This window comes from Phascolarctos cinereus, unplaced genomic scaffold, assembly GCF_003287225.1.
Source record: "Phascolarctos cinereus isolate Bilbo 61053 unplaced genomic scaffold, phaCin_HiC Scaffold_5;HRSCAF=322, whole genome shotgun sequence".
In the NCBI taxonomy this organism is placed as follows: Eukaryota; Metazoa; Chordata; class Mammalia; order Diprotodontia; family Phascolarctidae; genus Phascolarctos; species Phascolarctos cinereus.
Genome location: NW_027555958.1, coordinates 423,277,663 through 423,303,645, shown reverse-complemented (window position 1 = coordinate 423,303,645; position 25,983 = coordinate 423,277,663). Strand labels below are relative to the sequence as shown.

The 25,983-nt window shown below is 38.3% G+C and overlaps 1 protein-coding gene across 2 annotated transcripts in view; it reads right to left on the bottom strand.

Annotated features, from left to right (window-relative positions):
* Positions 1 to 25,983, bottom strand: part of RXRG (retinoid X receptor gamma) — a 201,938-nt gene that overhangs the window by 38,576 nt on the left and 137,379 nt on the right. For both annotated transcript variants that reach the window (XM_078154554.1, XM_020988596.2), the window contains one exon: positions 18,699 to 18,958. In XM_078154554.1, coding sequence (XP_078010680.1) covers positions 18,699 to 18,958 — 260 coding nt within the window. The remainder of the gene's footprint in view (positions 1 to 18,698; positions 18,959 to 25,983) is intronic.

Below are 25,983 nucleotides of genomic sequence, written 5' to 3'. Positions count from 1 at the left end.
GATCGTTCCCTTATACCATGTTGCCTGACTTCTCTATAAGAAATTAAATGGCAAGCCTGTCAGGAAAATGCTCCTGCTGTGCTGAACCAAGACAAAGCCTTTGGAGTCCTCATTAATGTTAGGTTTTTTGAGAACTGACTCCAAATGTCTTCCTCTTTCCCTTCATTTTCATCTGTGGTTCAAGGGTGGACTAATACTGTCTGCTCACCAAATGTATTGAGGCCATAAAGAGGTGTGGGGCTCAAAAAATATCTGAGGGTGTGAATGTTGTCTTAATCAACCAAAACCTGTTTTTGAGAATAGATGAAGAAGTTTCTGTCAATAACAATTCAACATGGTATGGTTGTCTAATACTTTCCAGGGAAGTAAGGAAACCTATTAACTTACAGAACAATAATAACAACAACAACAAAAGCCATAACAGTAATAGTCATTAGATAGTGCTTTAAGATTTGCAAAGAGCTTTATAAATATTATATCCTTTTTATCCCTACAACCACCTACGTAGGTAGGTGCTATTTATTATCCCTATTTTACAGATTAATAAAGTGGGGCAGCCAGAGGTTCCATGATTTGTCCAGGGTCACACAACTAGTAATCTAGGTGTGGAAGAGACCTCAGAGGTCACTTAGTCCAACCACCTAACTTTACAGATCAAGAAATTGAGTCCTATGGAGGTTAAGTGAATTGCCCAAGGACACACAGGTTAATATTTTTAGAGGTGGAACATAAATCCAGTTTCTCCGATTCCAAAGTCAACATTCTTTCTACTGTACCTCATCTATTGTATTTCTAGTTGAACTGAAGAGAGAATTTAGCTATCTACGAGAAACCCACATCTTTTGAATCTGCAAAATTACCTTGGTTGAACAAAAAGTCATAAGAATAAGAAGCCATCACTTTGTATTTTTGTGAGATTTTAGTGAAGAAGGGCTATTATATGGTGGAGTAGAGGCAGGAATTCATCCAAACTCTCCCAAATTCCCCTCTAAACAACTTTAAAATAACATCTCCAATTAAATGCTACAGGGGTAGACAACAAAGGGTTGGGGGAAAACAATTTTCTAGCCCAAGACAACTTGGGAGATTGGCAGAAAAGGTCGGCCATACCATGTTGGTGGTCAGGCTGAAGTGGCAGCAAAACCAGCAGCAGGCCCTGGAGGAGGTTGTAACAGCAGCAGGAGCACTAGGACTTGTGGCTTCAGGGGAGCAGGAGCTCTGGTCACAGTTTTAGGGCACTAGCACTTGTGGCTACAAGAGAATAAGGTCCTTTCCTGGGTGAAGACCAGAGCACAGGCCAGGAAAGCAGTGACCACAATTTTCTTAGATCATACTACCTTAGAAGGAACAAAAACTTACAGACCTAACTCTGGAAACAGCAGCATGAAAAAGATGGAACTTGGGATAGTGCCCACTCCACCTTAGGAATAGAACCCAACTTTAACGTAAAGTTAAAAGTCAAGAAATAGTCTGGAAAATAAGCAAATAGCCAAAAGAAAAAAAGCCTGACCATAAAAAGTTACTGTGGTGACCGGGAAGATCAAGATACAAACTCAGAAGAAGACAATGATATCAAAACAACTACAAGCAAAGCCTCAAAGGAAAAAAAATGAATTGGGCACAAGCCCAATAAGAATTCCTGGAAGAGCTCAAAAAAGGATTTTAAGAACCAAATAAGGGGCAGCTAGGTGGTGCAGTGGATACAACACTGGCCCTGAAGTCAGGGGACCTGAGTTCAAATGTGGCCTCACACCAAACACTTGACACTTACTAGCTGTGTGACCCTGGGCAAGTCACTTAACCCCTATTGCCTAAAAAACCAAACAAATAACAACGAAAAAGAAACAAATAAGAGAGATAGAGGGGGAAATGGTAAAATAAACGAGAGTGATGCAAGAAATTTATGAAATGTATGAGAGTTAACAGTTTTGTAAAAGAGGCACAAAAATACTGCAGAAAGTAACACCTTAAAAATGCAAGTGACCAAATTGTAAAAGAGGCACAAAAAATTCACTAAAAAGAAGAATTCTTTAAGAATCAGAATTTGCCAAATGGAAGAAAAGGTACAAAAGCTCATTGAAGAAAATAATTTCTGAAAAATTAGAATTGGGCAAGTGAAAGTTAATAACTTTATGAGACATCAAGGAACAATAAAAGAAGGTCAAAAGAATGAAAAATAGAAGAAAACATGAAGTATCTTATTGGAAAAACAACTGACCAAGAAAACAGGTTGTGAAGGGCTAATTTAAGAATTATTGGACTGTTCAAAAGTCATGATCAAAAAAAAGAGCTCAGATATCATATTTCAAGAAATTATCAAGGAACACTGACCTGACATCCTAGAAACAGAGGATAAAATAGACATTAAAAAATCCACTGATCACCTCCCAAAAGAGATCCCAAAATGAAAACTCCCAGGAATACCATAGCTAAATTCCAGAAGTCCCAGTCAAGTACAAACTATTGCAGGCAGCCAGAAAGAAACAATTCAAATATTGTGGAGCTATGGTCAGAATCACACAGCTTCCACATTAAAGATTTAGCAGCTTCCACATTAAATTACAAAGATTTAGTAGCTTCCACATTAAATTACAAAGAGTTATAAAGAAAAAGCTACCCTGCAAAACTTAGTATAATCTCTGAGGGGGGAAATGGATATTTAATGGCTTTCAAGCCTTCTTGAGGAAAAGACCAGAGCCGAATAGAAAATTTAACTTTCAAATACAAGACTCAAGAGAAGCATAAAAAGGTAAACATGAAAGAGAAATAATAAGGGATTCTATGAGGTTAAACAGTTTGCATTCCTATATAGGAAGATGATACTTGTAATTCTTCAGAACTTTATCATTATTAGGGCAGTTAAAAGGAGCATATATAGACAGGATGGATGTAAGTTGACTATTTTGGGATGATTTCAAAAAAATCAAATTAAGAAGTGAGAAACAGAGATGCACTGGGAGAATAGGGAAGGGAGAGATAGAATAAGGTAAATTATCTCATGTTAAGCCTATATTTGCCACTTCGCAATTCCCAAGTTCCAAAACTCTTGGCTTTGTCATTTAGGGTTGAACAGAATAAGTCTAATGTTTCTTCCACATGAGTGCCTTTCAAAAATTTTAATATAGCCACCACTCCCTCTCAAGTCTTCTCTATTCTAAATATCTCCAGTTCCTCCCACTTATACTTATATGGCATAATCTCAAGACTCTTTACTGGACAAGTTGTTCTCCAGATGTTCACTAGTTTATTAGTAGCCTCCCTAAACTATGTTGTCCAGCCAAATGATATTCTAGATGTGAGCTATGACAGAATCCAATGGCACTATCACATTATCCTTCCTAGAAATCTATTCCTTCCTTGATGTAACCAGACATCCTATTAGATTTCTTTGACTGTCATATAACTGTTGCCTCCTATTAGGCTAGTAGTCCACTAAAACCTCTAGATCTTTTCTTCAGACAATTTTCAAATTATTCCTTGCCATTTTGTACTTGTGATGCTGTCTTTGTGAACTATCTATTACATTCGAGACCCTATTCTTCAGACCTTCTATTTTCCAAGCTAAATATCCCCAGATCCTTCCACGACGTTCACATGACATAACCTCATAGCTCTTCATCACCCCAGTTTACCCTTCTCTGGATACCTTCCAGTTTATCAAAGTGCTTCCTAAAGTATAGTCCTTAGAACTGAAACCAATATCCCAGGTGGTCTTGTCGGGCAGAGTGTAATGAAACTATCATCTCTCTCATTCTAACCATTTTATCTAAACTTGAATTAGCTTTTTTAGCAGCCATGTCATCATGATAACTCATATTGATTTTGTAGTCCACTAAATCTCCTTAATTTTTTTTCAGACGAACTGCTGTCTAACCATGCCTCCTCCATCTGGTACTCATGAAGCTGATTTTTTGAATCCAATTTTAGGAATTTACATTTATCCCCATTAAAATTTATCTTATTGGATTTAGCCCAAACCTCTAGCCTGTCAAGATGCTTTTGGATTCTCATTCTGTCATCCAGTGTGTTAGCTATCCCTCTCAGCTTTGTTGCATCTGCAAATTTGATGAGCATACCATCTGTGCCCTTACTGAAGTTGCTGATGAAATTGTTAAAGAACACAGGGCTGAGGATAGATCCCTAAGCTACTCCTTCAGGGATAGAGGTCCTACCCAACTTGTTTCATTGAACAGATGAGAATAATTTATAATTAGCATGTTGCTTTATTTAAATGCGTGCTACTAAAGTGGTTTTCTTGAATGGGCTAAATCTGCTTTCCACAATTTGGTTAACACTTAATTATTTACCAAACACTTTTGCTCATAGATGCTTGAGGGAGAAGGGGCACACTGCTTAGACTAAATATAGCTATAAAGATGGGATCTCATCAATGCAAGTTAACAATTTGTGCAGTTATCTTTAAAATATGAGGCGCTCAAACCCAATTACTAGTAGAGATGCAAAAAACTGGCAGAGCCATCGTTGGGTGGGTGTTCATAATATCCTTCTACTGGTCATAGGACTGTGGACATGCAAGTTTAAACTTCTAACCAAGATAGTTCCCATATCCAAAAGGAAAAGCTCTGCAGTCACAAGACCTGGGTTTAATTCTTATCTCAGGATTTCTTACCTGTGTGGCCTTGGGCATGTTACATCACCTCCATTTGCCTCAGTTTCCTACTCTGTAAAGTGACAGAGACAACTAGACGGCCCTTTCAGCTCTAGATCTGCAATCTTGATCCTCTTTAGCTCTAGTTGCTGATTATTCTGCATTCCATACAGAGATGACAGAACCTTCCCTCTCTTATTTACCTCCTGTTTATGCTGCGTATAGCTTGTTTGTACATGTTTGTTTGTTATCTCCACCATTACACTGTGAGTTCCTTCAGGACTGGAACTTTCTTTTCCCTTTTCCCTTTTTTCTTTGTATCACCAGCACTTAGCACAGTACCTGGCACACAGGGGGTGCTTAACATTTACTGACTTACTCATACCTTGATTCTATTTTTTCTCAGTCTTGCTTCAAAAGCACTTGGTCCCTAACTCCCATGAACAGATTCCTTTTTTTAGGCAATTTGCCTAACCAAGGTCTCATGAGGTTTCATAAATAGTAGCCTTGGGCTAGCTAGTTTGGGAAGCTTAAAAGAGTTTCTGACCAGTCAGACAAGCTGTCAGTGTTTCTGGCCCTATTCTACCCCCTACCAACTCCCCAATGACCAAAGTTGTCCTGGCAATTTCTTGATTATTTGGATCAGTCAATAATTGACATAATTAAAAAGGAAGAGGGGCTTCTACTTGATGGCTGATAATTTTATCTCCAAATTTTAAAAAAAATAGTTTTGCTGGAGACTTGGTCTGAAAGTCAAAAGGAAGATTCAGGACCTTAGACAGGGACTGGACTTAGCTGTTAACAACTCTAATACTTTCTGAACAGTGAGTGGAGATTTGGCTTGCAAAGAGGCTACTCTAATGGAACAAATTATTAAGGGTCTTAGAAAGAAATTAAGGATAAATCCTTGAAAAAGAAACTAGCCATGTCTCTGCCAATATGAATTAAGTAGAATCTTTGCATTGAAGATCAATTTCATACACACCCTGCCAGCATTTGAGTTGATAGTTCCAGATCACCTTACCTTAATTACATCATCAGGAATCACACAGCAGAATTTATGCAACTAGTTTGGGTCTGTTCTCCCCAGTTGAAATAAGCTAGGTAGCTGCAGAACGGTTTGCACCCGTATTATTTACATGAAGGCCACTATTGAACCAACTGATCATAGTTGGGAGATGAGGAAACCATGAGACAAATGAGTAGACAGGACCACTAGTAATAGGATTTCTATCCTTCCACCTCTTCTCACTAGGGCTTGGGCTGGCCAGGCATCTATTCCTATCAGTGGACCTCAAAGTTCTCAATCACTGAGTCCTCTGTATTCTAGCAGCATTGGATATTGGGGCCACTATTGATTCTTTGCCCTTTGAGTTTGCTTACCAGAAAACAGAATTAACCTTGCATACTCCCTATAGCAGTAAAGATAAATAATATTTTCTCCAACAAGAAGGCCTAGTAAGTCATCAGTAAGATATTTTCATTCTAATCTCTTCTTGCTAGTGGGGTTGGGGTGGAGAGATGGCCAAAGCTGAATGATCCACAGATTACTTGGAATGTGTGGAAGATCACTTTTTACTTGGCTCACCATGTCCAGCACTTCAGAGGTAACGGTCCATAGGTTAAGCAGTTATTTTCCATCATCAGTTGGATCAATATTCTCTAGAGACTACCAGAATTTCTTAGAGATATTCAGTGCATAAGAAAATGAGACTTTGCTGCTGAATCAATTCAATTAAATTAAAGTCAACAAGCTCAGAATTTCTAGTCAATGAGGATATGTTCAATGAAGTTTGTACTAGAGGCTTTGGTCCTCGTGACACAGTTGTTACATTGAGCAGACCAAGGGTCCATGCGACTCTTACCTATAAAATGATGGAGTTGGACTAATGCTTCTTACAAATAGCTCTTTTAGCTTGTTATGTTACATTTCCACAGAGTGAGCATCTTGACGTCCATTTCCCCCCACAAAAGCACTGGTAGTTCTTTGTGAAATTAAAAAACTGAGGACCAAGTCTGTATAGCAAGTAGAGAGATCCTAACATGATCATCGCTATTGAACGCTACCTCTTACCATAGGAGACTTTGTAAGAACAGTAGTTGGGACATTCCCCAGTTTTCCCAAAGCTGGACCTGAAGTGCACATGTATAATATGTTTGCCAAAGGTATGAATGGAAAATTGCATTTCACACATGGCTCAGATAATCTGAGTAACTTATGGATATTTGGATACTGTAATGCATGTGTCATGACAGGAGTTGGTGAAGGATATAACCTAGACCTGCTAAATCAGGGAGGAGTCAATTACCTTGGCAACATTCTGATCTACTTCCTATATAACATGAAACTCACCCAGCTGTTATGTCTTTCTGGTGGAACCTCATAAGTGCCAGTTGCTCCCAAAGTTGGTTAAGGAAGAATTGGAGCTCTTGGGGTGAATTATGTGCCTCCAAGAGGTGAAGATACAACCTTAGAAGGTAAAAATCATCCTCACATGGGACATTCCAATGACTATGAAGGACCCAGACAGATTCATGGAGTTGACTAGGTATTCTTACAACTCCACTGTTGATTTCTAACCACTACCACTCCCATCAGTGGTTTTCTGAAAAATCTTCGAGATTCCAGTACCCAACCAACCCTAGCTGAAAGAGAATTCCAGGGTGGCAAAAGGTGCTTTACCATCACTCCTGTCCTGGCTTACCCCCATTCCCAGTGTCACTTTCTGGTAAAAGCAGACACCTCCAGTGTGGCTATTGGGGCTGTACTTTCTCAGATTAAACCTCAAGCCACCATGCTTTGTCACTATACATTTTTCTTCTCCCACAAGATCACAAATATCTGAATTGCAAAGGACTAATCTGACCTGCACCTGAAAATAAGTCCCTTCTACAACATACCAAGAAATGGACTCTTGAGATCTCACCTTGAAGATTATTAGTGAGGATGAATTTCAAGGGGCATCTCATTTAACCTTTGAATAACTCTTACTGTTAAGGTGTTCTCCATTATATTCCAGACACTGATCATAGCAGAACTAAACCATATGGTCTTATCTTCAAAATTACAATTAAGAAACAATGGTATTCTTTCAAAAAAGCCCAACATGATTCAAATTAACCATCACAACCTTCCTACACTATAGTCAGCTTGGACACTTCACCAGAAACATAATCCTTCTTTCTTTTTAGCACATTGAATTTCTGGATAAACTTTATCTCAGGACTGCAGAACTGTGTGCCTTACAGCACTAACCTGAATCAAGGGACTTTAAAGGGGAGCACCAGCCCACCACCCCAACCTCTCAGACATGATAACTTTGGAATCAGAAATTAGAGAATTCAAGCAGTGCTAGAGGCAGTAGTTTCACTTAATTATCTTCCTGATGGAAAACCTTACCATTCCAATGAGATGTTCTCTTACATATATAATGCAAACCTTGTTCTCAAGGTGCTTATAATCAAATGGAAATAGGAAGGAAGACATGAATACAATGATGATATAAGTCATATGGATAAGTGGAAATGCTACAATCATCACAGTTGGTGCCAAATAGACCCTCCATTTTATGACCTGGGATGTTCAGACATAGACACAAACATATAGTATGTACATATATGCAAGAGTGTGTGTATGTGTGTGTGTGTGTGTGTGTGTGTGTGTGTGTGTATGCTCAATAATAAGGCATAATACAGGATAAGTACTACTTTAGCCTCTTCCTATTGTACTATTATCCTGGTCCTTGAACTTCATTATAGACCTTCCTCCCATTATAAACCACTCTGAGATTGTGGTGGTAGACATTGAAAGAAATGATCTGTTTTGTCCCATACACCAGCCCCTCAACCATCCCAGCAGTAACATAGCTATTATTTAAGAAGTATTCTAACTTCTCAACCTACTTTCTTTCTGACCACTGATCACCACTCATTTCTCCTTTCTGATTTAATTTCCCTTCTCTGCATCCTTCCACTGCCTAACATACTCAGGCCAATGATGAGAAGAATAGTCACTGTATATAGAACCTCCCTCACTTTATAAATTGTCATCAGTGTATATAAATATAGATATATAATACCCAACAATAACTAAGCTTCCTCTTATTTGTTTACTTCTATCTACTTCTATAATCCCTGCTCTCCTTATTTTCTGAGTCCATCTGTCTGTTTATCCACCCGCATTTATTGTATTGGAGGTGGCCAGGTGGTATAGTGGGTAAAGCACCTGGAGCCAGGGATACCTGAATTAAAATATGACTTCAGATACTAGTCATATGACACTGAGAAAGTCAGCCTCTGTATGCCTCAGCTTCCTCATCTGTAAAATAATAATAGTATTTACCTCCCAGAGTTATTGGGAAGAGCAAGTGAGATAATGTTTTAAAAGTTCCTTATAACATTTAAAGTGCTATATAAATGATAGCAGATGTCCCTTCTCTTCTCTGACATTGCTACTGTTGTTTGGTCTCCCTGCTCCAAGTTTCTCTGCATTCCAATCATTCCTTCCTTCAGTTGTCAGAGTGCTCTTTCTAAAGCTCAGATCTGACCATGTCACCCTCCTATTCAATAAACTACAGTGGTTCCCTATAACTTCCAGGATCAATATAAAGTCTTCTGTTTGGTGTTCAAAGCCCTTCATAATTCACCTCAACCTAACTTTCCAATCTTCTTAGATCTTACACACACACACACACACACACACACACACACACACACACACACTACAATCTTGTGACACTGGCCTCTTTGTTGTTTCATAAAAGAAAATTCCATCTCTAGACTCTGGCCCATTTTCTCTGGCTGTCTCCAATGTCTGGAATGATCTTCCTCCTCAAATTCATCTCCTGGCTGCCTTGAAGTCCCAGCTAAAATCTCACCTCCTACAGGAAGCCTTTCCAATCTCTCCTCATTCCAGTGCCTTCCTTCTGTTGATTGTCTCCAATTTATCCTGTATATAACTTGCTTGTACATAGTTGTTTTCATATTGTTTTCGCTGTTAGACTGAGCTCCTTGAAAGTGCAGATTGTTTTTTGCCTTTCTTTATATTATCAGGGCTTAACACAGTGCCTGGCACATAGTAGGCACTTAATAAAGGCTTGATGATTGAATAGCAGTAGTACTAGTATTAAGTGCCCTTGGCACAAGGCACTATGCTAAGTGGTGAAAGTGCAAAAACATAAAAGACAAAGACCCTGTTCTAGGGACAGTAGGTGGCATAGTGGATAGAGCACTAGCCCTGAAGTCAGGAAAACCTGAGTTCAAATCTGGCCTCAGACCAAACACTTGACACTTCCCAGTCGTGTGACCCTGGGCAAGTCACTTAACCCCAATTGCCTAAAAAATAAACAAACAAACAAATAAATAAACAAGCAAATAAACAAACAAATAAATGAATGAAAGACCCAGTTCTCAAACAGCTTTTAATTTAAAGTGAGGTAATTTGCACAAATAACCACGATAGAAAAGAGAGCATAATGGCAAAGGAGAGATTTAGACAAAGCACTAGAGAAATCTTTCACTTCAAGCCAGGGGGATCAGGAGGGGTCCTGGAGTAGATGATGTCTGAGATACGGCTCAAAGGAAGGAAAGGACTACACCAGACAGAAGTATCAGAGGCCTCCATTCCAGGCATGGAAGGAGGGAAAATGGGGCAGAGCAAAGGCATGCAGATAGAAGAGAAATGGAGATAATGGGGAAAGAGGACAAGAAGGAGTGTATGGCTAGCTAGCTAATGTGCTACTAAGATTTCTTATCCCCTTGCGCTGCCCTCCACTCTTCTTCCGTCCCTTGAGTACAAGGTTCTTCTTCAAAACCATACAGGAAGCTGCTCTCCTCAGAAGGCCATCTGGCACTTACCCTGGTTCAAGTCCTTGGGCTATTGGAGCTCTGAAAGCTTAATACCTTTTTCCAAACTGACTTCAGGAGCTCTGGGATCTGCATTCTGGAGCACTATATGATCACACCCACTGTTGCAACAGTCAATACTCTAGCTGGCAATGACTTGGGCAGTGTGTCAAATGGCACTCAGAAACAGAAGAGAAGCAAGGGACAGAAGGCTCCTCAAGACATAGGAGAATACCAGTGACAGGGCCAATTCTCTGCCTAGACCAAGGAGGTAGTCACCTATGTGGTGTGGCTTGAGAGATGCCATAAGGCCCTACCTGCCTACCACAGGTGTGTTCCTCTGACACTGGAAATTCTCACAATTTGAATGACTTCTTCAGGTTAAGACATCTCCTCAGTAACCCACAGTTAAAATGTCAGGAAATGGAAGATTAATCATTAACCCCGTATTATCCATTTTTTCCATTTGTAGGGAACAGGAGCCAGAAGGGCTAAAAGGGAAGATAAGTTTTGATAAGAGGAAAGGAAGGTAAAAAAAAATACATACATATATATACATATATATATATATGTGGCTATAAATACATACACATAATATAGATACAATAATATATATAATATACTATATATACAATTATATATGTGTATATATGTATGTGTGTGCATATGTATATATATGTGTATGTGTATATATATATATATATATATATACACACACACACACACACATACACACACACACACACACACACATATGTATATGTATATATTGTCCACAGTGGAGTATGGGACAGTAAAGCCAGAAAGTAACATGAAGGCATTGAGCACCAGATTGAAGGAGGCTGGAAGTAGGGCAGGCCAGCCAAGAGCAAATGATTCGCCAACTTAATAATTCATCCTAGAGCTCATTACAGCTCCTAACACCAGGTACCCCTTCTCTAGGAATGGTGAATTATGAGTAATCTTAATTAATCAGATTCGGGTAGGTAGCTGTAACCTGGATCTGGCCACATTGTAGCTTAATCCCGCAATTCTGTTGCATTCAAGAGGGTGGCAAATCAAATCAATGCAATAGAAAATAAACAAAGCAAATCACAACCAAACCAGACAAAAATAAAATGATCAGAAATTACTGTTCAGTTACATGCCAACAAAACTGACTGCACAGAAGAAATAGAGGTATGCTTTCAAAAACATAAAATGCCCAAACTAACAGAACTCTTGGGCTGTGAGGTGGCAGAGTGGACAGAGCGTTGGTCTTGAAATCAGGAAGACTCATCTTCCTGAGTTCAAATCTGGTTTTAGACACTTACTAGCTGTGCAGCCCTGGGCAAGTCACTTAACCCTGTTTGCATCAGTTTCCTCACTTGTGAAGTAAGCTGGAGAAGTGAATGGCAAAGCACTCCAGTATCTTTGCCAAGAAAACCCCAACTGGGATCAGGAAGAGTCAGACACAACTGGAAAATTTGAAAAACAACTGAACAACAGAACTCCAAACAGAGATCTTAAGTAATCCAATCTCAGAAAAGGAAATAGAAACAAGCTGTAAAGAAACTGCTAAAGGGGAGGGGGAGGGAGGATCTTCCTGGTCCCCATGGATTTACAGGGTAATGTTATCAAGCATTCAAAGAACATTTATTACAGATATTACCCAAATTATTCTCCCAAACTGATTAAGAAAGCATCTTACTAAACTTCTCTTATGAGACAATTCCTAATATCTAATACTAATACCTGGATCTGCCAGGAAATGATATGACAAAAAAAAATTATAAACCAACATAATTAATGAATATTGCTTCAAAAATTTAAATAAAATCCTGACCAAAAAATTGTATCAAAAATTTTTCATTTTGACCAATTTGAATTTATACCAGGGATGGAAAGATGGTTCCAGGTTAGAAAAAGCAATTAACATAATAAATTATAGCAAAAACAAAATACTCTGAACCCTCTTATCTTAATAGATACAGAAAAAAAATTAAGTATATTATTCATTTATGATAAAGCATCATATGCAAGGCGGGGGGGAAGTTCCCAGTAAGTACAAGATGCTGACTCTGTCTGCTATTATTTTAGATAGTTATAGAAATATGAGCAACAAGAAAAAGAAATTTAAGGTTAATGATAGGCAAAGAGGAAACAAAACTATTCCTATCTGCTAATGACATGATTGTTTACTTAGAAAATCCTAGGAATCAGGAAAGAAACTGAGACATTAACTTCAGCAAAGTCGAAGCCTACAAATAAACCCAGGAAAATCAATTGCATTTCTATATAACAATTATAACAACAAAATCTAGGTGGTACAGTGTATAGAATGCTGGGCCTGAAGTCAGGAAGGCCTGAATTCAAACCTAGACTCAAATACTTACTAACTGTGTAAGCCTGGGCAAATCACTTAACCTATGTCTACCTCAGTTTCCTCATCTATAAAATAGGGATAATAATAACACCCACCTTGCAGGGTTGTTGTGAGGATAAAATGAGATAATGTTTGTAAAGTTCTTAGCAAAATGCCTGACACATAATAAGTGCTTCATAAATGATTGTTCCCTCCTATCCCTCCCCACCCCGACCCCCAAAATATCGATAATGGAAAGGGAAATCTCATCCAGAATAACTATAAAATGCATAAAATATTTGGACTTCAAGCTACCAAAGCACATTCAACACTTTAATGGATTCAATTACAAAGCAAGAAAAAAATTAAAAAGCTGGAAAAATATTCGGTACTCACAGCAAGGCTATGCCAACATATAATATGTGCCAATATATTACATGTAATACTATATATTATATGTAATACTATAATAATATATATGCTATATATATACAATATATATGCCAATATAATAAAAATGGCAATATTACCAAAGTTAATTTATAGATTTAATGATATACCAATCAAACTATCAAAGGTATACTAGCAAAGGTGTAATAGAATTAGATAAAAAATAATAAAATTCATTCGAAGGAACAAAAGGTCTAAAATATCAAGGAAAATAATGGGAAAAGATAGGATTCAAAGAGGAATAGCACTTTCAGACTTACTAAAGGGAGGGAAAAAATCCTCCTGATCACAAAAGATTTACATCCCCAGTGCCAAACATAATAGGTACTTAATAAATGCAGTTGGTGAACATTACTTCTCAGGAAGAATAACTTATCTCCAGCTTTTCTATACCTAGGCAGTCAGAGAATCAGAGAATTGGAGGGTTGGAAAAGAACACAGCAGCCAGGGAATTCACACTATAACAGACCCAGCAAGTGTAACCAGTAACCAGCCTGACCCCTACTTAGGGACCTCCGAAGTCAGGGAACCCGTGCAAAAAAATAAGAGTTGGAAGGGGCTTTAGGGCTTCTACAGTTGTAGAATCATTGATTTAGAGATGGAAGGAACTTAGAGGTTATAGGGTGCATCCCTGTAGTTTACAGATGAGGAAACTGAGGCAAACAGGATTAAGTGACTTGCTCAGGGTCATGCAGCTAGTAAGTGTCTGAGTGTCCAGGTCACTTTGACTGTACAACTAGAATTTCATCATGCAACTTCTCAAGCCCTTCATTTAAAAACCAAGATAACAAAAGCTCATTTCTCCAAGATCACAGGACAAGTGACAGAACGGACTGGCTCCCCAGCAGTTTCCTATTCAGAGCGTGATGCTCATGAGGGAGGCATTCCTAAAGGCCCAGGCTGTGTTTTGAGTGTTTCTAGCTTTTTGAAGTACAATGCACCTCTCCTCTGTCTGCACTTGCCTAAAACAGCCAAGGTTGGGGATTTGGCACAGGATGGGGGGTGGTGATGTCTCCTCCAGTGTTTGCAGCGAGGTTTCTGTGAGTTAAGAGCAATGATGAATGAGCTTTGAGACAATCACTTGAGCCCAAATCCATTAACTGCCTGGTTTCTAAGTCCCCCAGCACCTGGCTGTCTGGTTCCATTACAGGAAACCCAACTGAAGCCTGCTCTTTGGAGCTGTGGGCTCGTCACAACAGCTCAGATCTGCCTCCGCAGTCACACTGGCTGCTTTGGGGTACAGTCTAAGTCCTGAGGGAAAGACCTTGAGCATACTTCCCCCAGCCCCCAAACCCTGTAAGAGAACCATGTGCTTCTGGGACAGCTCTGGGCTGTCAATAAATCCTCATCAAACTCTATTTCTGCAGCCCCCTTTTTATCTCAAAGAATCCCAGAGGAATATGTGCACAGTCTGAGACTGAACCAAGATTATATAGTGAAATAATCCTGGACTAGAAGACAGAAAGTCCTGAGTTAGAGGGACAGCTCCAGCACTTACTAACTGGGTGACCCCATATCTCTGTACCTCAGTTTCCTCATCTGTAAAATGGGATGATAATCCTTCTATCCATGTCCCTGGTTGTGGTGAAAATTAGATGAGATCACATATATGAAAGTACTTTGCAACCTTAAAGCATCACGTTAATGTAAGTGGTTACTTTGATACTTAGATGACCTCATTGGTGTAGGCATGTCCCATCTCTGACACATAGTAGTTATGTGACCCTAGGGAAGTCATTTAACCTTCCAAAGTTTTAGAAAACTTTCTAAGTCTAGATTACGCAGTGAAGATGCTAGCCTGCGTTGGTATAAGGAACTGGGAGTTTACTAACAAAATCACAGGTCCAGTACCTATGTTATTATGCCCATGTACATGTATGCATATGCACAAATATGCATGCATATAGACATATATATGCACATAGATATGATACATATGTGCATATTTGTGTGTATATATACCTCAATGTATGCATATATGTGCATTTATATATTTGTGTGTGTGTGTGTGTGTGTGTGTGTGTGTGTGTGTGTACAAAATAAATACAGGACTTTGTTGGGGGTGGGGGAAAGGGAAGGCACTAGCATCTTCCTCCTCATCTCCATGTCCTAACCTCCCTGGCTTCCTTCAAGTCTTATCTAAAGCCTTATTTTCCATAAGAAGCTTTTCCTAGTCCTCCTTAATCTTAGTGTCTTCCCTCTGAAACCACTACCAATTTATCCTTCTATGTATTAGCTGTATTTGTTGTTTGAATACTATTTACTCCATTAGACTGTGAGTTCCTTGAGAGCAAGGACAATCTTTTGCCTTCCTCTGCACCTTCAGCACTTAGCACAGTGCCTGGTATATAGTACATACTTAATAAATGTTAGTTGGCCAACTAGCATATAGGGAATTAGGAAAGATTTGATGAAGAAGTCAGTAACTGATCAAAATTTTGAAGGGAACAAGAGATTTCTTTCTGTTAGGAGGCATTGAGAAGGGTGCACATTCCAGGCACTGTGGACAACCAAGGAAGAGATGAGAGATGGAGTGTTGTGCAAGAAGACCAGTTGCCTAGGCTATAGAACATACGGCTGGTTTTAAAGAACTTAACGTGCTAAACAGAAGAGCTCAGATTTTATACTTGAATTAATGGGAGCCATTGAAGTTTTTTGAGTAGAGAAGTAACCTGGTCACACTTGAGCTTAAAGAAAATTACTTTGGCAGGTGTGCATGGAGAATGGGTTGGAGTAGGGAGAGATAGCATTTCTTCTTCATGAGACTATTCTGCCTCTCATAGACCACAGGTATAATTTCTTCAAAAGAGTGATACACACGAATGATAATGGAGCCATCTATGTCCTTTGACATCTTGGCAACATTGTTCATTTCTGAGAGTTCGTTATAGAGTATGAAAATGTAGTGATTACGTAGGACAAAAATACAGCAAATGGGACAATAGCGGTAATAGGCATGAATTTAAATTTTTTACTTTAGGAAGTCTCATGTAACCAGACATATCTACCTTTCAAATCATGTAGCAACCAACAACAAGAAAATTATTATAAAGACTAATTAGTATGGCTTATCTTCAGTCATGCTTCTTGGTGTTTGAGTGGTTTCCTAGGAGAAAATTCAAACTTACATGTTACATACATTGGTATGAGCTCAAATTCTGGACCTACAAACAAGACTTTGCAAACAATAGTTAAATTTATATTATGTTCAGAGCACTGGTCCTGGAGTCAAGAGGACCTTAGTTCAAATTCAACCTCAAACACTTGACACTTACTAGCTGTGTGACCCTGGATAAGTCACTTAACCCCAATTTCTTCATATATATGTTTGAATTATATATTATATACACACACACACCACATAATATATATATATATATATACATAATAAAGTTATTTGATCACAACAATTCTATTGGGTTGATAATGCATACATCAACACTCATATGCATGTGTGTATGTATATATATGTATATATAAAGATATATAGATATCTATATATGGGGATAGTATATATATACATTGTCACTCTCAAAGGAATATAAGTTCTTTGAGGGCAGGGGCCATTTCATTTTTGTTTCTGTATCCGCTATACCTAGCACAATAACTGGCATATAGTCAGTACGCCTGAGTTCAGATCCTAGCTATGGTGCTTACTAGCTGAGTAAACTTGGGCAGGACAATTCACCTTCTGAACCTCAATTTCTTCATCTGTAAAAAGGGTGATAATGATATTTGCACCAGCTACTATGTGTGTGTATGTGAGATAAAGATATATTATTTTACATAAACATTACTGTATATTACTGTGCATGTAGTATTGTAAACTTGTGAGCATTACCACTAGATATTTGCCTATAGAGAAAAATGTATAAGTAGCGAAGCCTTGGAACAGTAGGAAAATGAGAGCTGGAAGTTTGATGCTCAAAGCCTAACTGATACAAAACATGACAAATACGTGTGAACGTAATGTGGCTTTCAATAGAATCAGATGGAGTTGCTTTTAAGTAAGATATTTAGAGCTCCATGTTGCACATCTCAACTCTGAAACCTCTAACCATTAAATGAGGATTGCACATCTTGCCTAAGGTCATGGGTCTAGTTAATGAACCTTCTTGCATTCCTTGATTCCTTGATCCTTGTGGACAAATTAGCTGTTCACAAAAAACTAAGGCAAGGCCAGTGTGACTCCGAACCCCGCCTTCCATTGTTTCTCAAGAGCTTTGGTTGTAATACCACCAGGTTGTGGCTAACAGGTGTCAACTCAGCAAGTGGTTATATTTGCTTGTTAAGACTACCAAGGACTGTAATAAAAGAAAGGGAAGATACTGGAATATCTCAATATATGAAGAGATGTCATCACAAAATTATGTGACAGGAAGAGAAAATGAGCTAGTCACATGGCAAGAGTAAAGGATGACAAATGGATAGACAGTATGTACCATTGCTCCCATTTTGATGTTGGGAGGAATTGAGGAAGGCCTCCTGTAGGTTAGGTGGACCCTCCTGTGGCAAACCTTTGGGAGGACATGACAAGGGCCCCATAGGATGGTCAAATGTGGATCAGTTGTGATATGCATTATTGGAAGAAACTCACACTTATGAGGTAACAGAACAATTCAATCACATTGCTGGAAAATATAGCTAAAAAGTTAAATTCCACATGAGTCTCTTTTTTTCTTAGCAATTATACTAAGCTATAAGATCCTTGAGGGCAAGGAACAATTCCTTCCTTTATATCCCTAGCACTTAATCACAGTGCTTGCTACTTAGCAGGCCTCCAATAAGCATTATGTTGAAACTTGATGGGAGAAGTCTTGAATAAGAAGAGAAACCAGGGGTTTGAGGAGTTGGATTAGGGGTAAGTTGCCAGGTTTATGCAAAGTGGTAGTGGATTACATATGAGGAGACATGAGAATGAGAACTGGTTATGTTTATGTCAATCAGTTTGTCTAAATTAGAACTTAGAAGATTTATATGCCCTGAAATAACAATTCTGTGCTCGATATTTTTTTTTAAATTTGCCTTCTTTTTCTGAAATGCTTGTGAAGTATCTTAAATATTAGAAAAGTTAATTTCGTTTTGTAAGCAAATTAGGAGGAAATGTGGAAACATTTAGGACAGGTTATTCTAGGAATGGCACTAGGCTAGTGGTCGAGAGAAGCTAAAAGGTGCTATGTTCATCAACTTCATTGAGATGCTTGGAAATGAGATGAAGTACATACAAAGAATATTCAACTGAGATCAAGTCTGGCTCACCTCCTGTCAGGCCTGAGTTTTGTTTTGTTTTGTTTTTCAGTAATGATCTTTTAAACTGAATAGTCTCTCAAATTTGGGAGGGATTGCTCCCATCCTCAGGGCAACAGACTTATAGAGAGCACAACAGTGAAAGTAGGTTAGTGGGAATCATATAAACAGTGAGGATGTACATAGAGAGAACTCAATACCTACCTGAGAATTGGGTGGACCAACCATGTTGACACCTGGAGAGGTGGCCAGGGATAAGGAGTGAGGTCCTATGGCTGATGTAATGACTCGGTATGAAGAGCCCAGAGCATTCAAAGGAGACCCAACGGCGCTCAGTGGGGAGGCAAGTGTCCTTGGAATACTGACTGGGGCCTCGATGTAGGTGGAGTGGCTCTCCGTGGATTTTCCTGTGGTCAGGGCTGGCGATGGGCTCATAGACGGGGAGTTAGTGTGACTGAGAGAACCTGAAAGTAAAAGAATAATCTTAGCAATGAGATATCATAAAAAAGCAAAATGTGACAGAGAGAACCTAATAGGACTAGAATAGTCTTAACAAATAGTTGCAACAATAAAAGATCATAGAAAAGTATAGATAAGTTACCTGCTAAAGCAAATTTAAGACTGCCTAATAACACCTCATCTAATCACTTATCCATTCAACAAGTATAAATTGAGCACCTGTCATGTTCAAGGAGGCTAAGGCAGCATTAAACAAGGACTCATATAGTCCTTTCCTCATTTTTACAGATGACAAAGTTAAGGCACAGAGAACATAAATGATTTTACCTATTAGTCACATAACAAGGATGTGGGAGGCTGAAGGCATGAACCTAGGTTTTCTCTCTCTCCAAATCCAGTGTTCTTTTCATTATACCACACTGCCTTTATGAAGTTTCTCTCTCAAAATTAAATGAAGTTTCTTTCAACTTCAGCATTGCCTTCAACAGATTTTATTTTCCTCGAGAGAAGTACTCCTTTGAAAAGAATAAGACATCTCACCGCTAAATGGCACCAAAAGCTGTAAAGAAACATAGTGTCATTGATTTATCCTACAAATGTATGGTACTCATCTCAACGTACCACACATTTGGGGGATAAATCAATAACAAAATATTTATATTTTTGTGCCATTAATTCAGGAATAAGGAAGCCTTATTCTTTTTTAAGGAAGTATTGCCCTCAAGGAAAATAACATCAGTTGAAGGTAATACTGAAGTTGAAAGAAGCATATATGCAAATTTATGTATATATAGATATACACATACATGCATATATATCAAAAGTTTGAGTATTTTGTTTGTTCATTCACTGTATTTCAATATAATTGGTTTCCTTTGTAATTCTATATATTTTTATTTTAAATGCATTTAAAAATAATAACCTGAGAAGGGATCCATTGGCTTCATAGGACTGCCAAAGGGATCCATGACAAAAGAATCTCTAAGATAGATAGACAGACAGATAGATAGATAGATAGATAGATAGACAGACAGACAGACAGACAGACAGATAGATAGATAGATAGACAGACAGACAGACAGACAGACAGACAGATAGATAGATAGATAGATAGATAGATAGATATAGATAGATAGATGGATGGATGGATGGATGGATGGACGGACGGATGGATGGATGGATAGAATGTGTGTGTAAGAGAGAGATTATAGATATGATAGATAGAGGCACAAATATAGATGATAGAGAGAGATTAAAATATGATAGAAGTTTAGCTATAGATAAACATAGACAGTTGTTATACAGTACACCACTATCAATGCAGAGCATGCCTTTTTCTCTGCTTCTCCTTTTATTACACATGAAAGAAAGCTATAGGAAAAGTTCCTTCTAGCTGATAAGGAGTGCTAAAATGAAAGACTGAGGCCATCTCCTTAATTAGCTCTAATAACCAGAGCACAGTAAACAGAGCATCTTTTACTTAAAACAAACAGAAGCCAGGCAACTCCAAAAAGCAGTAGTTTTTTACCCCAAAGCTGGCTTGAAGTTTCAAAGCCATGTACAAGGATGGAAAGAATATATCTCCAAGTTAGAAATAGTGGAAATAAAATCACTAAGATCAGAGTTGTAATGAATAATTAATAAGTATTACTGATAAAGCTACCAAGTTACACCCAGGTATTTCTTTTTTCAAAAACTTCTTCCTTTTTGGAAATATTGATTTTACTGTTTGTCTAAATTCAATTTATTTAAAAGGAGGTTTTTATAAAAATATAAGAAGGAAAACAGTCCTTACTTCTATTTCAGACAAAATACAACTATTACATGAGCTTTGCTCTTCCCTAAGTGCAAGAGAAGCTCTTAAGAGGGAGGAAAAAACCCAGTAATCTCTAGAGTGCTGGAATAGCAATCTTGAACTTCTAAAGTAATGACAATTCCTTTGTTTGCAGGTAGACGCTGCCAGGACTCAAGATAGCTATGTATTTAGAGAAACTGTACTTTATTGTGGCAGTTTCCTTTTTAAAAAATCTACCCTTTGTCATTGGTTTCTAGGCAGAAGATTGGGGTTTGTCCAGGAGCACAATGAAAGCAAGCTGTCCCCAAATGGGAGCTATGGAAAGGAAAGTGTATGATCTGTTCTCCTTCTGTCCTCCAGATTCCTGGAAAACTGGGAATTTCCATTGATGCTTCCTTTGGGGGGAAAAAAAACTTGCAAATAACAAGTAAAGCCACCTATTATTTGCCTTCCAGTGACCTTAGTAACACAAGGGAAATTACTTTGCACAGCATTGAACTTGTGCTTGGAGTCACTTTGGTCAAAGGCATAGAAGCACCCTTGTGAGACCCCCTAGCAGGGAAGATAATCTCCACAGGATTCCATAAAAGACCAGAGATAGGAGAGAACTGGAGAGATGCTCTAGGTCTAGGACAAAACCATTCGTATCAGAGATGAGAAAAACAGGGTCTAGAAAGTTTAAGTGACTTGCCCAAGGCTTCTCAGAAACAGATGAGGCCTTGGGTTCCCTCAATTTGAGGCAATTGCTTTTTTTCACTCCAACACACTGACTCAGGATAAAACACAGACACACACACACACACACACATACACACACACACACACACACACACACACACACACACACACACACACACACACCCTTAACAAAAACACCAGGTTTTCTAACTTGCAATAGAATATTTATCTATTAGGTTGCCCTTCACTGGGCCTGTGTATATTTAATACTACAAGGATCTGCATCTAAATCTATTGTAAATATATCCTCAAAGCTCTGGATTGATCAGGCCCAAGGATGAGCCATGTATGTGCAGTTAATTTAGAAGCAGATGTCTCAGGGCCATAATTCCTCCTAGACAGAGATCTCTTAGAGAAGCCTCACACCCTTGGGGAAATGGTCTACCAAGAGGCAACATGCCCTAGTGGTTAGTGTGCTGAATTTGGTGTCAGGAAGACCTGGGTTCAAATACTACCTTGGAGATTTATAATCTGGGTTACCTTGGGTTTAACTTAATGTCTCTGAGTCTCAGGTTTTTCATCTGTAAAATGGTACCTACTTGATAGGACTGTGACCCTGGGCATCATTTCATCTGTATTTGCCTCAGTTGCCTCATCTGTAAAATGAAAATAATAGTAACACCTACTTTTCAGAGTTATGAGAATCAAATGAAACAATGATTGTAAAGCACTTAGCACAATGTCTGGCACACAGTAAGTCTATATAAATGGTAGTTATTATTGTTATTAGGATCAAATGAAATAAAGTGAATAAAATGCTTTTCAAACCTTAACATGCTATGTAACCACGAATTCTTTTTGGTACTTTCTCTAGACTCCAGAGTATTTAGACAATTCCAAACAGAGAAAGCCCTAACTGGGGGCATGAAGGGTCAGACACGACTGAAATGACTCAGCAACAAAGAGATGGCAGAGTGACTAGAGCACTGGACTTGGAACAGGAAGCCTCCTCTTCTTGAGTTCAAATGTGGCTTCCGACACTTACTGGCTATATAATCCTGAGGAAGTCACTTAACCCTTTTGGCCTCATTTCCTCAACTGTAAAACGTGCTGAAATGGCAACCACTCCAGTGTCTTTGCCAAAGAAACTTCAAATGGGGTCACAAAGGATCGGACATTTCTGAAAATGACTCAACAATGACAGTGACAACGTACCCAAGTGGTCAAAAAAAGACATTCTATTTGTCCAAAATAGTCACAATAACTGTCATTGTAGCAAAGCCCTAGAAAAGAGATGTCTATTTCATTGGAGAACAGGTAAACAGATTGTAGTATATAAATTCATTCCTAGTCTTTCTCTTGACCTTCAGTCTTATATCATCAAATGCCTTTTAGACATCTCGAACTCTGTCTCTCACGTGCATCTCAAACTCAACATGCCCAAAACAGAATGCATTTCCCCAAACCCTTCCAAACTTTACATGTCGAATCCGTTGTCCAATCTTGTTTTGACTTTCATAATATCTTTAGTCTATGTCCTCTTATCTCCATTCACACAGCCAACCCCCTACCTCAAGCCCTAATCACTTCTCATCTGGACTATCACAGTATCCTTCTGATTGCCCTGCTTCAAGTCTCTCCATTCCAATCCATCTTCCGCTCAGATGCCAGAGTGATTTCCCTAAAGTGTTTAAGTGTGGCCATGCTTTCCTCCTCTTTGCCCCACTCAATAAACTCCAAGTGGCTCTTTCTTATCTCCAATATCACTTACACATCGAGAATATCCCAAAAGTCTCGGTGTAGTTTAAAGCTATTAAAACTTTAAAGATTTTTGTGAAACAAACTAAAGTTTAAAACTGCACTAAGACTTCTGGGACACCCTGAACTATGAGAAACTGTTGATATGGTGGTCAGTTTTGTTGAACTTCTTTGGTTCTTTCTTCTTATTATTCTTTGTAACAAGAAATAGGTAGGGATGGGAGGATATATTCAGAAATTTAAATGGTATAAAAAATTATCATTTAAAAATGTAGTGGTCTCTAGGTCAAAATTCAGCTGACATAGAAAGAAGAGACCAGTGACCAAAAATTTGGCAAGAAAAAAAGGAAAAAAAAAACTAGATAATCTTCAGAATAAGTTCCAGATTGGAAAGAACCTTATTTTAGCCTTCTCAGAAGACATGGTAGCCCATGATATTTAAAGAGGTCAACCTGACCTCAATCTGTTACTCAGATAACAAAATATATGTTTCCTGGAATATCAGTGAGGAGGAGAACAGGGAGGTCTTTGCCAGAAATTCATCTCTGCCCTCCCTACCCACCCCACCCATTTCCACTGACACTGTCTGAAAGCTTTTTTTCCCTAAGTTTCAGGACTTCTGAAGTCCAATCCAATAAACATTTTTAAATGCCTACTACATGCCAGGCACTGTGCTAAGCACTAGGGATACAATTAATAAAAAAAAGTTCCTGACCTCGGGGAGTTTACCATTTAAGGGGGAGATAACACACAAAGCAAGGGAGGAAATCGAATGAGGGAGATAGTGTGGATATCCAATTCTGTGGAGTTGAAACCAAGCAAAGCAGTAGACGCAAAGTGGAATGAGCTGAGTCCAGTTTCTGCCCTCTATAAAGGAAGACATTGGGAGGATGGTATTCTAAACCTTCAGCCCTCCAAAAAGGGGAGAGGAGGCTGAGGGAGGTCGCATCAATCAAAATGAGGTAGCAGCGTGGTAGTGAGTTTAGAAGTGATAAGCTTATCCTGGGAGGGGCTTCTTGCTCTGTGAAGTTGAAACCAGGCAGAGCAGCAGAGGTAAAGTGAAGAACATTCTGAAAATGACAATAAGTGTCATGAACCTTCCCTGCCTCCTTTGCTTTTTCCAAATAGGTCCTGGATCTCCTCTCTGCTTATAATATGATATCTTATGATGTAATATGATATAATATAATATCTAGGCTATATCAAGTGAACCCATTCATCTTGGTAGATGGTAAAAGAAAGGGATTGGGGGAGAGGTGGGGCAAGGCCAATGGAAGATTTCGTTCTTGATGTTTTCATCATATATTCTCAAAGCATCTGAAGTGGACTTTACCTTGAAGAGTTGTTGCAAAAGCAGAATGTGAACATATTCATGAAGTGCTTTGGAAAGTTAGAAGGATAACATTTATTGTGATGATTCTCCTTGATAGCCACCATTATAATAACTATAAGAAAGCCATTAGGTACAAATGGTAAGAATGGAACACCCTTCTGAGTGAAGCGGGAGGTTAGAAGTTTGTTTTAAATAGAATTTGAGGATTTGTTCTCCTGTCTTCTGAATAAGTTACCCAGGAAGATATTCACGGCTTTGAAAACAAGCCTGATTTTTTTTCTTTCCTGGTAATTAAGAGACAAAGATTAGTTTGGATAAATACAATCCAGCTCACTCTTTCATTTTATTTGAAAATATGGTTTTGCTAATGGGGAAAAAAGTGAAAAAATATTTATTTTTTAAAAATCCATATCTCTGGGAAAGTATGACCCAGACTTGCAAATGCTTCAATATTTAAAGAATTGAAGTACACAAAACATAATCCCACTATATCTCTCAGGAGATGACTTTGATGCAGCTAAAAAATTCAATTAGCCCATGGCCAGCCTTGTGATGACTCTCTCATCATTTGACAATGACAGGGTCTGTACTTGAAGCCTTTCCAGCTTGGTAGAACATGCCAGAGTTTATCTTCCATTGGCATAGCCTTCAGACCCAGGATCAATTTAATGCCTTGTAGGCCACTGGAGCAGGCCTTTGGTGGAAGAGTTTATAAATAAAGAATAAAAGTTTATGAGGGTACTTTTTGCCTAAATCCAGTGGCATGCAGGAGCTAACTCAGACCAGCTCAAGAAAGTCTATTGTTAAATTTTCAGTGTGAGCATTTACACTTTGGAAATTAGGAAATGCTACAACACGGGACTTGATTTATTGTTTGTCTAAATTAAAGAAAGCAGTGGGAAAGTGGTGATAATGCAAATCAAACTTAATAGCATATCAAAAAATACTTTGTTTTTAAAGAGACTGTCATTAAACATTTACTGCACATCCCACACCACTGGTTTAAAGCAACCCTCCCTACCAAAAAATAAATAAATAAATAAATAAATAAATAAATAAATAAATAAATAAATAAATAAATAAACCCAATTCTCAATTCTCTAGTATGTCTACAAATAAATCTAAAGCTTTCTTTTATTAAATAGTTTCAAAATTGATAACTAGATAATGTCCTTCCCTGACAATCTTTCCAATACAAGCACTAATAAATATCAAAATTGACAATCTTCTCTCTGATACCAGTCAAATTTCTAATTAGAACATGTAATGGTCAGATTGCAATTGGGCAAGTTTTGGAATCTATCCAGTTCTCAGTACAGATCCAGTCATCGGCAAAATTTAAAGTAGGTAGTTTTTCCTTAAAATCCTATTTTTCAAACTGAAGCATGCTATTTTTCATTTTCTTTCTTTTTTTTCTTTTATTTGAATCTTCTTGTACAAAATGACTAATATGGAAATGTTTTATA